Source organism: Heterocephalus glaber, unplaced genomic scaffold (assembly GCF_053883595.1).
Source record: "Heterocephalus glaber isolate CG9 unplaced genomic scaffold, H.glaber_assembly_v1.0 deba00000071, whole genome shotgun sequence".
In the NCBI taxonomy this organism is placed as follows: domain Eukaryota; kingdom Metazoa; phylum Chordata; class Mammalia; order Rodentia; family Bathyergidae; genus Heterocephalus; species Heterocephalus glaber.
In genome coordinates, this window is record NW_028258137.1 from 3,407,323 (window position 1) to 3,420,106 (window position 12,784).

The following is a 12,784-nucleotide window of genomic DNA, read 5'->3' on the forward strand; positions in this document are numbered from 1 at the left end:
GGGGGAACAGGCCTTGAGGAGGAAGTGAGTCTGTGCTAGTGCTGGATGCGTCATCCCCAGGCGACAAGAGACAGAGAAGGTGCCATGCAGGATGGGTGGCAGGCCATGAGGTCCCTCCGAGGACAGCAGCACACACCTGCAGCCGTCAGGACAGCATGGGGACACCCAGGGTGGGCACTGGGACACGGCTGTGAGCAATGCCAGCCTGTGCTACCCTGGTGTGGGTGGCGGGGCTCACTGCTCACGGCTGCGTCTGCACTGAACTCTCATGAGCCTCGCCTGGCTGGGGTTCAGGCGGGAACCACAGGGCGCTGCTCCTTGGTTCACTGCTAGGAGCCCCATTCCAGGTTGGGGCCCGGCTGGGAAACCTGGCCAGCCTGTCCAAGACCTCCCGGAGCCCAGGGAATGGTCAATCACCCGGATTTCTGCTTTTCTTACCTGGGGAGAATAGGGGCTCTAACTTCTACTTGAATTGTTTGTTAGTTTGATTTCAAGTTATGAGCTCAGAAACACATTACAAGCTACATTTCTTTTGAAATGTCATATGAGTCAAAATTTGTATTTCATTTCTCCTCAAGCATTCCACTTTAATACACAGTTTTAGCCTAAATTAGAATTACTACTGACCTAAATCAAAAGGTAAAGACACAAGTGAAAGCAGTGACAGTAGCTGCTTCTCAGGAGGCTAAGGCAGGAGGATCGAAAGTACAAGGCCAACCTGAGTAACGCAGAGAGATCCTGTATAAAAATAAAAAGTTTTAAAGAGCTGGGAATGTATTTGTGTGTGTGTATATGTGTATGTGTATGTGGTTTTTTTGTTTTGTTTTGTGTTTTTTGAGACACGGTTTTGCTTTGTAGTTCAGGCTGGCTTGAACTCACTATGTAGCCCAGGCTGGCCTCAAACTCATGACGGTCCTCCTGCCTCAGCCTCCTGAGTGCTGGGACTACAGGCATGTGCCACCATGCCTGGCTGGGCTAGGGATATAGCTCAGTGGGTAGAGTGCTTGCCAAGTATTATCAAGGCCCTGGGTCTAATCCCCAGTACTGCCAAACAAACAAGCAGACGAAAGCTCATTTTAAACAAGGAAACTGGGGAGAAGTCATGAACGAACTATTCATAAAGGAGGGCTGGAAAATGACCAGCCTCATCAGGTAACCAAAAATGAAACTTAAAACAATGAGATACCATTTTCACTCAGCAAGTAACTTGGCAAAGATTCTTTTACAGGCTATGTGTGGTTAGATTGTAAACTGCTACAAACTCTCTGAAGAACAATTAGAAACTGTAAGAGTTTTTTGAAATTCTCAAACCATGTGTGTGTGTTACTGGGGATTAACTTCAATGAACCCAATGGTTTTACACTGAGGTATCCCCAGTGAGTTTATTTTATTTTTTAAAATTTGGACACAGTGTCTTGCTAAGATGCTAAGTTGCCCAGGCTGGGTTTGAACTTTCGATCCTCCTACCTGGCATGCACCACCACCCCTGGCTTCAAGGGACATTCTTTAACCCAGTGACACCACTCCCAGAATCCCATCCCAAGGAAATCTAGCAGTGAGGTAAAAAAGAAAAGAAAAAAAGCTTGTCTACAAGGACAGTTATCAAAGGAGTACAAGATTCTATAAATAAGTGCTTGGATTCTATTACAGGCAGATATGTGGCCGTTAGACTTGTGTCCAAAGAATATATAATGATGTGTGAAAATACACAAAAATCAGAAATGTAAAAAGCCTAATATTATGCATACTTGACATTACATATCCAAATATGACCCAGTGGCTTCTCCTTGTTCACCTGTCCTTTGGAAAAACTGGCCTGTCATCCAGGTAGGTCAGGTATTTCAGCCGCACGGTGACTGTCCTTCGATAATTTGGAATGTTCTTGATAACAGGGTTTCCCATCAGGTTCAGCACACGCTGTAAAGCACACAAGCAGAGCCAAACTTAATAAATGAAAAAAGACTGGATTAAAGTACATGTGCAGGGGCCTGGGATGTGGCTCAGAGGTGCCACCACCTGCCTCGCAAGCGCAAGGTCTTGAGTTTGATCCCAGGTACCAAAAAAACAAAAAACAAAAACAAAACAAAATAAAATAAAATGAAGCACATGTGCCGAGCCCCAAGAATAACTCAATACAGGGTCTCACTATGTAGTCCAGGCTGGCCTCAAACTTGCAGCGATCTTCCTGCCTCAGCCTCCCGAATGCTGGGAATACAATATATTTTCTTGAGCAAAATGGAAGTGCCAGGTCCTGTCCCGGTATGCTGATTGGCAATATCGGGACGTGTTGCCGCTCTAGTGCCGTTAGAACTGGCCAGATCACGGAGCGACCCTCTCTTCTGCTTGAGCTTCAGGCCTCAGACCTCAGTGTCCTTCCCGAGCAATACTGGAAGACATTTCCTGAGGCCTTTGCCAATTGCAGGGATTCTATTAGTTTTGCTGCCCAATCTCAAACTGAAGTGCATCTCAGAAAACTGATTGTTTTCTTTCCTCCCAGGGCCCATTTTGAGAAGACATTCACTGGTGACAGATAAGGAGCATGTGCCACCACGGCTGGCTGGGACTGAAGGGTGGAAAATGTCCTCATCCACTGTGAGCACCACAGCATGGAGGGCCTTTCTCATGGGGCCGAGGTCACAGACCAGGAAAGAGGAAGGCCCAGCAGTGGCCATGCTGTCCTGCCTCATCTTCAAATGCCAACCTCCCCATCTGCCCAAAGAAGCTCAAAGAAGGTGTATGGTTAAGACTGAATGAATCATTTTAAATCTGTTTGCCTAAGAACACTAAATATTGTTCATGTCTAAGCCAGGCATGGCAGTGCATACCTGTAATCTGAGCACTCAGGAGGCTGAGGCAGGAGGATCACTGAAAGTTTGAGGCCAGCCTGGACTACAAAGTTTTTGAGACCCTGTCTCAAAAACCAAACCAAAACAACACAATATTTTTCATACATCTAAACTGGTTTCTGTTGCTGCAGAAGATAAATGTGTTGCAAACTAGTTAGTTTACCATTTTTGACTCCATTCTGGTACCATCTGTGCCGAATTTTCTTTTTTTTTTTTTTTGGTACCAGGGACCGAGCTCAGGACCTTGTGCTTGTGAGGCAGGTGGTGGAACCACTGAGCTAAATCCTCGGCCCTGTGCCAAATTTTCAAGGAACTTTTTCTTCATGGGCAGGGGCAATATCCAGGGCCAGGTAGTAAAGGGATGTGTTGCATGAGAAGAATTTAAAGCAAAAAATATAGCAATATAGTTTTGTTAACATTACTGAGGATTAAACCCATGGGTTTCACACTGTGCTGTATCCCTAGCCCTTTTTTGATTTTCTATTCATTTTATTTTTTTAGCTTATTAGTACATGTCTAGTACATAATATTTACGTCATTCCTTGTGGGAAGCTGGTATATACATAACACATTTTACTTCCTTTTTTCATTCCCTTTTCTTCCCTTCCCCCTCCCTCCACCCAGTATTTTTTATTTTTGAGACAGATTCTTGCTAAGTTGCTGAGTTGCCCAGGTTGGCCTTGAACTTGTGATATTCCTGCCTCATCCTCCCAGAGTTCTGGGATTATAGGCGTGTGCCACCATGCCCACCTGCAACATGGCTTTATATTATCACCAAATGCTGGCAGCTCTAGCTGGTCCTTCCAGATAGGTCCTTCTGCAGATTCAACTGAAACTACAATTTGCTTACTGTTTTTTTTTAGGTGGACTCACTTTCCTCTCCACTCATCCCACCCTAAGCAGTCAACAGTGAACTCGAAGGTTTTGCGTGGTTGTTTTTGTATTTTTAAGACATACACACTATCAAAACATATTTTTAAGATAAATGGGGGAAATTGAACATAGACGAGGTATTGGGTGCAGTCAATATGTTTTAAATACAATACCGTTATTCTGACTATGCTTAAAAAGTCCTTATCTATCAGAGATACTCTAAAATATTTGTGGGTGACATGACAGGTGACATTTAAGATGCTCCAGCTAAAAACACACTAAAAAGCAAGGAAGCTGTCAAAGGCCACTGGAATCGAGTCAAAAGGATACAGGAACCCACCTGCTGAGGCTTTTACATCTAAAATGTCCTCCAAAAGTCTCACATTTGGAGAGGGGGCCAGGTTGGAAGGGCCGAGTTGCTGAGGGTGTGGCCTGGAAGGGGATGTTCTCATCCCTGGCTCCTGTTTTCTCTCTCTGCTTCCTGGCTGCCATGGAGTGATCAGCTTTTTACACTAGCCCCTTTTCACCATGATCTTTCTGCCTTGGAGCCAGGTGGCCATGGACAGAAACTGTGAGCTGAAATAAACCTCTCCTCCTTTAAATGGTGGGTGTCAGTATTGTGTCCCAGTCATAGGGGAAGCTGGCTAATATAGATGGGGAAACCTGGACATCAAAACTTAAAGTGAGAGCAAGATACTATGCATCAAAATCCATGAACTCACAGTGACCACAACAAAGGAGAACCCTTTGGGGTCACAATTAGAGGTTGAGAATCTCAACTTGGTTTGCTAAAAATGAGTAAGGTAAAATGAAAGACTCAAACATTTATCCTGGTCTTTTCAGTGTAAACCGGTTCTGATGGGTGAAAGTTCTTTGTAGAAGCATCCCAACTGTTCCATGCAGAAGGAATAAGAATTAGAAAAGGTCACTGTGGAGTCCTAATGAAACAGCACATCCAGGGCTCCTCACTGGCTGCCAAACAGGAGAAAGGTTGATGGGAGCTTCCTGATGACCTGACCAAGTGCAAATCTGTACCCACTATACAGTGGACACCAGATGCACCAGTGTGGTGCGATGGAGAACACTGAACCAGGAGCTAATTAAATCTCTGACTTCATCATTTTATGGGAAATATTGTGGACAGCAGAACATGTCAAATGACACCATGAGGGTGCGACCAACCAAATCCAGAAGGTGGGAAGCTGCTCGACGGAGGGCCCCAATTTCTCTACAAATGAATGAGAGGAGGAAAAAACAGGGAAGGGAAGTTGTCACAGACCAAAACGGACCAAGCTGACAAGTAACCCAGGGACAACAACTACATTTGGTTTGGATTTCAACAACCCAACTGTCAAAACATATTTTTAAGATAAATGGGGGAAACTGAACATAAATGAGATATTGGGTGTGATCAATATGTTTTAAATACAATACCGTTATTCTGACTATGCTTAAAAAGTCCTTATCTATCAGAGACACTCTAAAATATTTGTGGGTTACATGACAGGTGACATTTAAGATGCTCCAGCTAAAAACACAAAGATGAAAGAATATGAAAGAGGAAGGAAAAAAGAAAGAAAAGGAGCACAGAAGCAAGGGTGGGTGGGAGGAATGAAGGAAATGAGACTGGTGGTTAAAATAATGGTGGTAAAATAATGCAAGTTGGATCTGTTTTGCGTTTACCAAATCAGGTATGCTTTCAAGGATGTTCAGGATCTCTGGATCGCTCAGCTTATTGTGGGAAAGGTCAAGGACGCAAAGTTTCAAACAATCCTTTAGGTGCTGGATGTCTTCCACCATCTCCAGGCAGTTGTGGGCGATCTGTAGTGTGTTCAGGACTGGGAGGCACGCTGGAAGGGAGCACAGCAGAAGTGAGCAACTGAGGGCTGAAAACGTTTCTTGCCTATGATATAAACCCCTAGAGATTCTCCTTTCCTGGCTAGGTGGCTGTAAGGCAGAGAGAAAGTTGGCGGAGGCTCTTACAGAGGTTCTCGATGGTCTTGATGTAATTGTTGCTGAGGTTCAGAGAATCCAGTTTCTGCAGAGGTTCCAGGTTCTCAATTTTATGAAGCAAGTTCATTTGCAAGAAGAGGCAGCGCAGCTCAGTTTGGGCCTCCAGGTTCTGGATTTTCTGTATTCCGTTGCACTCCAGCCAGAGACAGCGCAGACCCGTGTACTCCTCCAGGTTCTCAATGCAGTCAAATCCTGGGGAGAGGGAAGGGGGTGTTGGCCAAGCTCCTAATACACAGGGGCAGAGGGCTCGAGGTCACCTTTGTTTTTGTCTGTAGTTAGGGAATGGACGGTTGTGTCCCCTCAGAATTCATATGTTGAAATCTCTTTTTTGTGTGTGTGTGTGGTACCAGGGATCGAACTCAGGACCTTGCGCTTTCGAGGCAGGTGTGGTGCCACTGAGCTAAATCCCCGGCCTGAAATCTTTTTTGGTACAGGGAGTGAACACAGAGCCTTTGCACTGACCTATATCCCTAGCCATTTTATTTTATTTCATTTTATTGTTTTGAGTCAGAGTCTCATTAAGCTGCTAAGTTGCTAGGCTGGGCTCAAAGTCATGACCCTCATACCTCAGCCTCCTAGAATGCAGGGATTTCAGGCGTGCACTGCCACACCTGGCCATACATGGAAATCTGAACCCCTGCTATGATAGTAGTAGGAAGTGGGAGCCTTTGGAAGGTGACTGGGTCGTGAGTGCGGAGCCCTCCCTCACAAATGGGATTAGTGCCCATATAAAACGCCTCTGAGAGCTCCTTCACACCCACTCCATGTGAGAACCCAGACAGAGGGCTCATCTATGAGCCAGAAAGGGGACCCTCATTGGACACCAAATTTGCCAGAGCCTTGACCTTGGACTTCCAGCCTATGGCAGCCCTGACGGGACTAAGACACCTACCTAGGAACCATCCACATCTCATCCAGTAACTTTTCTTTGAGCAACCATTGCTCTCCCACTGCTGCCCCCAGGCTCTCAGGGTAGCCGGAGTCACAGTGATTCATTTGGAGCTGGTCACCCCTAGCCAAGCAGAGCCAACTTGGATGAATCCTGGAGAGTTTCGAAGGCTTCCCTAGAAAGAAGGGGTCTTTCTAGTGGGGCAATGCCCAGCACTGCAGCAGCCACCTGCCCAGAGGCTGGAGTGGCAGTGAGTGAGGGGTGAGCATGCCTGATGGAACCAGCACAGAGGAGATGCGGCCAAGAAAAGTAATGAGGAGCCTGGTGGGAAAAACTGTGAACCGCAGATCCAGCCAAGCCCAAGGCCAGTGCAAAATGTGGGCCTTGGCTTGTTCTATTTTTCGGGTTTTCTTTTTAATTTTTTTTTTTTTTTGAGACAAGGTCTTGCTGTGTATGCCAGGCTGGCTCCAAATTTATGGCAATCCTCCTGGCTCAGCCTCCCAAGCACTGGGATTATAGTCATCTACCACCATACCTAGCTTACTTTTCATGTTCGGTTTTATGAGCCAAAATTGCTGTTAGAGAAACATTGTTTATTTCTTTTAGTTACTCATTATCAATTTGTAATTCATGATTCATCTATTACCAAAACTTTAAAAAGTTATGTATTTTTGTCTGAAAAAGTTCTGAGTAAACATTTATATATATATATATATATATATATATATATATATATATATTATTTATTTATTTATTGGTACTGGGGATCAAACTCAGGACCTTGTGCTTGCAAAGCAGGCGCCAGAACCACTGAGCTAAATCCCTGGCTAAACATTTTTAATATTAATGCTAAGTACAAAGATAATTGCCCCACAATCCTCCACCCCAATGATCAAGCTGTTTTTTTCCTCTTTATTTTTATTTTTTGTTGTTGTTTTGTGTGGGTTTTTTTAATTGTCTATTTGTTTGTTTTGGTACTGGGGATCGAACTTGGGTCCTTCCACTTTCCAGGCAGGTGGCGGCACTGCTGAGCTAATCCCTGGCCCTCCTCTCTACTTTTAAACTTCTTGTAAGCACACTTAACCCTTACACAGTTAAAACCATAGAATACATTTAAACTAATATAATACGGAAAGATTTTTTAAAAATTCTTTCATAAAAACTTTTATAGCCTCAGAATCCTTGTTGTGCCAATATCTGCATACTGAAGTCCACTTCTCTAAAAAGGACTCTTTTTGTCTTAAAGACAACCACAGCCAGAGTGCAGCTCAGTGGTAGAGCACTTACCTAGCACCCCAGTACCCAAACAAACAAGAAAGAACCACAATGTCATCATGACATCTAAGCAATAATTCTTTAATGTGACCAAATAGCCCATCACTGTTCCTATGTCTCTTGCCTCTATTTCAAACTGTTTATTGCCTGAATCAGAATGTAAGTGATGTCCAAACAAGTTGATGTCTCTCATGTACTATTTTTCCCCCTCCAGTGTTGAGGATGGAACCCAGGGTCACACACATACATGCTAGGTGAGCATCCTACCACTGAGCTGTACCCTGGCCCTCTGAAGTCACTTTTCAGCCTCTCTCTCTGTCTCTCTCTGTCTCTCTCGTCTCTGTCTCTGTCTCTTTCTCCCACTGCAGTGTTCTGTTGAAGAAACTCGACTGTGCTCATTCAAGTCACCAAGCTTGCAATTCACCTCTGCTCTCTCAATTCTACAACCCGCTGCTAAGGTCCTCAGTGCCACCCTAACTGCTGAGTTCCAGCGTCAGTCCTCTGAGTGCTGGCCCACTCCAGATTCTGGAGGTCCTCTGGGTCACTCCATGCATACTAGGACTGAGCTCCCTCTCTCCGGGACTTAGTCTTCGAGAAGCCTGCCGACACAGAGAGGCCCTGGGAGAGAGGGAATGAGTCTGTGTGCACTGACAGCCCCGGGGTCCTGTCGCTGTGAGCCCAGGGTGGGATTCTCAGGCTTCAGATGCCAGCTGACTGCCCACTACAGCCTCAGGAGTGACCCTGAGCCAGAAGCACCTAGCCAAGCACTCCTGGACTGGTGGCCCTCAGAAAAAGTGTCCGCTAATGAATTTGTGTTTTAATTTGCTAAGTTTTGGGATTACTTGTTATGCAGCGATCGATAAGTAATGCAGGCACCTCTCCCTGGGTTCCTCTACCTCTCTGACTCTTTCTACTTGGCCTAACTTGCTGGGTCTTCTCTCCTATCCTCCCGTCAGAGTCCAGGGACCTGGCCTCCCAGGTCATCTTTCCCACTGCTGCACTTAGATGCTAGGTTGGCAGTTTTGGAGGTGAGGAAAGCAGGAAGAAGCCATCCAAACTCGAAGAAGTCTGCGCTGTGGAGGCCCTGCATGCCCCTCCCTGGCACGGCATCTTCCCTCTGGGGGCCATCCATTCCCCAAGCCACCTAAAGCATCTGTGCCGAATCCATTTCTGGATTCCTGGCACTGAGCATCGTCCCTGGCTCGAAGAAAGCTCTTGGCAAATACTTGCTGAATAAACAAATGAGCAAAAAACTGTCTGATGGAGCAGGTCGGCCACCAAGCTCAGCACAGACTGAGATCTCTTTATCACCACCTGGAAGAGCCCTGCCTGTAAAGTCGAACTTGGATGTAGAGGTGATACTGGACACGAAGCCTGAGCCCTAGGGGTGCCCTTGTTCCTACCCGCCCTGGAAAGCACCCCCATGGGCCTCATCCTTTGCTTCCTGTACCAGTCTTCACAAGCCCAGAGTATTTACAAACTAGCTTCTGCTCTGGAAAAATCATAAGCCCTTAGACAACATAAAATAAAAGAGGGGCTGGGGATTGAGCTCAGTGGTTCCACCGCCTGCTTCGCAAGCGCAAGGTCCTGAGTTTGCTCCCCAGTACCAAAATAAATACATAAATAAATAAATAATAAAAATAAAACAAAATAAAAGATACCAATGTGTTTTCCTGATACTCATAGCCAGTGACCCTGTTTGTGAACTCTAGTCAAGCAAGACTTTTTCTGAAATGGTATATTATTTTAAAATATAATAAATAAATCTGCATTAAATTCTGACATTTCTACTGAAATATAACCTGAGTACTAAAGGTGACCTTTGCAGGCATTTTTTGATACGACTGGGTAAAGCCTGTCCAGCTGACAGGAGTTGTCCCCTCCCCTAGGTCCTTACCTTTAAAGTGTAAATAGAGCACATCATTCAGGGCTGGGGTAAGGTAAAGCTTGTGCTGCTTGCAGAGCTTTTGTAGGAACTGTTTAGTCATTCTGTCAAAATAAAAAACATGGATAAGACATTTATAAAGTATATCCCGAGGTTCATCATTATACTCACGTATGTCTAAAATTCTATATCCCGATACATATATGTCTGACACTTATTTTAAATACTTCCTCCTCCTCTCTTCTCTTTCCCTCCATCTCCCATCTCTCCTTCAACTTCTTTCCTTTCTCTTACTCCTCTTCTTTCTCCTCCTCCTTCTTTTTAGGATAGCTGTTAGGACCTCATACAATATTACTTTCGATATTCTTAAAAATTGCATTTTATGTCCTAATAAAATACTTTTAATAATATCATTGAGAATTATAGATGTTTCTTTCTCCAGGTCTAGCATTAAAGTTTAACAGCACATGGTTAGTTATGCTACAGAAGCAGCACCAGCCAGCCAGACTCCTATTTAACAATTCTCAGACAATGAGTGGCTATTCAGCCTGCATGAGCCCCTGTCTTGCCTCTACAAGGGAGTGATTACCCTACACACATTACCTGATGTTGGCAGCAAGTCCACATACCTGGGGCCCTGATCTTCCCTGTCACCTCTTGGTTGTGCTAAGTGACTGATTGATTCACTATCACCACTCTGTTTCTGCTGGCTTGGGCAGAGTGTGTCAGAAGGACCCACACATATTTCCTTAGGATCATTAATTTCTGTAAAATAAGACATCTGGTTTATAGAGATCGAGAAATGCACAAAAACAAATCCCCCAATTTCAACTTGGTTGACAACTGTGTACTTCTAGTATGGAACACCAGAAATCTTTAAATGGGTCACAGTTTTTAAAACACTGACAAAAACTATGTAAATTTCACTTCTTGGTTGATCATCTACAATAACTGTAAAAATGTACATGGAAATGCATGGAAAGATAATTTGTTTTCCCATTATTTGTAACAGCCCAAAACTCTTACTAAACCAAATGCCTATCCAGAGAGACTTATATAAAACAATGAATTACTCTTCTACCTTTGGAAAAAATGCACTAACGGCCACATCAATCAATAGGATTATTCTCAGAAATATACATGGAGTGCAAAAAACATGTTTTCATAAAAGGATCCCATTGATATAAATTAAAAACATTCAAGCCAAGGTTATGTATTGTTTAAAGATACATATATGGAAAAGTGACTGAAGACTCCTTATGAAATTTTGGACAAGGAAGAAAGAGAATGGGAATGGAGGGAGAGAAATACCAACTTTATATGAAATATTTTATTTCCTTAACTAAAAGACTTCATGGAAATATGACAAAATGTTAACTGTTTCCAGTTCTTGGTGACAATACATGGGTACCGTATTTGTTATAATGTTCTCTGTCCTTTTGTCTTTGAAAAAACTTTCTCAGCCAGGCATGGTGGGGTGCGCCTGTAATTCTAGCACTCTGGGAGGCTGAGGCAGGAGGATTGCAAGTTTGAGCCCAGCTTGGGCAACTCAGCAATTTAGCAACGTCCTATTTCAAAATTTAAAAAAATCAAAAAAAGGGATGGGGATGTAACTGAGTGGAAGGCCCTGGATTCAATCCCCAGCATTGCTCACACACACATATGTGCGTGCACACACCAGGCATCGTGGTGCATGCTTGTAATCCCAGTATCCAGGAAGCCGAGGCAGGAGGATCACCATCATTGGGAGGCCAGTCTGGGCTACATAGTGAGTTCAAGGCTAGCCTAAACGATATACCAAGATCCTGTCTCAAAAAACAAAAACAACAACCAAAAGAAAAAGAAAAAAAGAGAGAGAAAAGGAAAGAAAGAAGAAAATCTTAAAACAAATGCATGAAAAGAAGCAAAGATCATGAAATGCTGGGAGTACCTTTGGTATGAGTAAAATGAGCACGTTCAAGTACACTTAAGTTTTTTAAAAAGATCAATCAAAATTGGCCAATTCACTTGCACATAATTTCAAAGCTATTGGCAGCTACTGGCTTCTGTGTGCATTTGGTCTACTGAATGAGACCAAGCACTCTGTGGGTGGGGACAGCGTCTGATGTCCTTTGCCTTCTCATTGCACACACTGCCCAGCCACAAGAGGAACTAGATAAATATTTGTGGAATAAATAATGTGTACTCAATATACAATTGATTGATTACATTAATAAGAAGGGCTGTCATTTTTTTTTTTTTTGGTACCAGGGGATCGAACTTGGGACCTTGCACTTTTGAGGCAGGTGTCAGAACCACTGAGCTAAATCCCTGGCCCCAAGAAGGGCTGTCATTTATTAGTGGCCTAGTACATGCCAGAAACTTTCTTTGTAATTATCTTTATATACTGCTGTATAATTATCCCTGCTTACAGATGAGGAGACTGAGGCTCAGAGATGTTAAGCTCTAAGCCAATGGCCATAAAGCTGGGGAGCTAGACAGTTACAATCTGAACCCAGCATGAGTGATTCTGAAGGCTATGACTTTCCACTGAGTAATATCAATTCCTTAGACCTCCTCATACAGTTTGCTCACCAGAGTTTGGGCAACAGCTGCTCAAGATGTATTTGTTGGGCTGGGGATTTAGCTCAGTGGTTCCTCCGCCTGCCTCGCAAGCACAAGGTCCCAAGTTCGACCCCAGGTGCCAAAAAAAAAAAAAAAAAGACACTGCTCAAGATGTATTTGTTGACTGGGTTCAAACACAAATCCAGTCACTCACTAAAAGGTTCCCCGTAAGCACAAGCGGGAGCAAAGGCTGAAGCCTATCTTTAAGCCCTTTCTCAGAAACTTTGGTGAGGAATCACACACTGGTCCCAGAACTAACTCTTTAGTCTTTCTACATCTGTCAAGCCCTGGACTAGACACTTTGAATTCTAAACTATCACAATAGCCTGCCCTGAGGTCTATGTGCTCGCAGTCTACAGGGGGAGAAAACCTTTGCTTTCAGACAGCGATAGCAATAAA

At 44.0% G+C, this 12,784-nt stretch overlaps 1 protein-coding gene across 3 annotated transcripts in view; it reads right to left on the reverse strand.

The window, feature by feature from the left end:
* Positions 1 to 12,784, reverse strand: part of Dnaaf1 (dynein axonemal assembly factor 1) — a 28,825-nt gene that overhangs the window by 15,355 nt on the left and 686 nt on the right. The window contains exons 2-6 of one of the 3 annotated variants that reach the window (XM_013071472.3): positions 10,411 to 10,546; positions 9,794 to 9,885; positions 5,703 to 5,924; positions 5,403 to 5,569; positions 1,796 to 1,917 (exon numbers count right to left, since the gene is read on the reverse strand). In XM_013071472.3, coding sequence (XP_012926926.2) covers positions 1,796 to 1,917; positions 5,403 to 5,569; positions 5,703 to 5,924; positions 9,794 to 9,885; positions 10,411 to 10,546 — 739 coding nt within the window. The remainder of the gene's footprint in view (positions 1 to 1,795; positions 1,918 to 5,402; positions 5,570 to 5,702; positions 5,925 to 9,793; positions 9,886 to 10,410; positions 10,547 to 12,784) is intronic. The other 2 variants (XM_021256649.2, XM_087202395.1) reach the window with 2 other exon arrangements.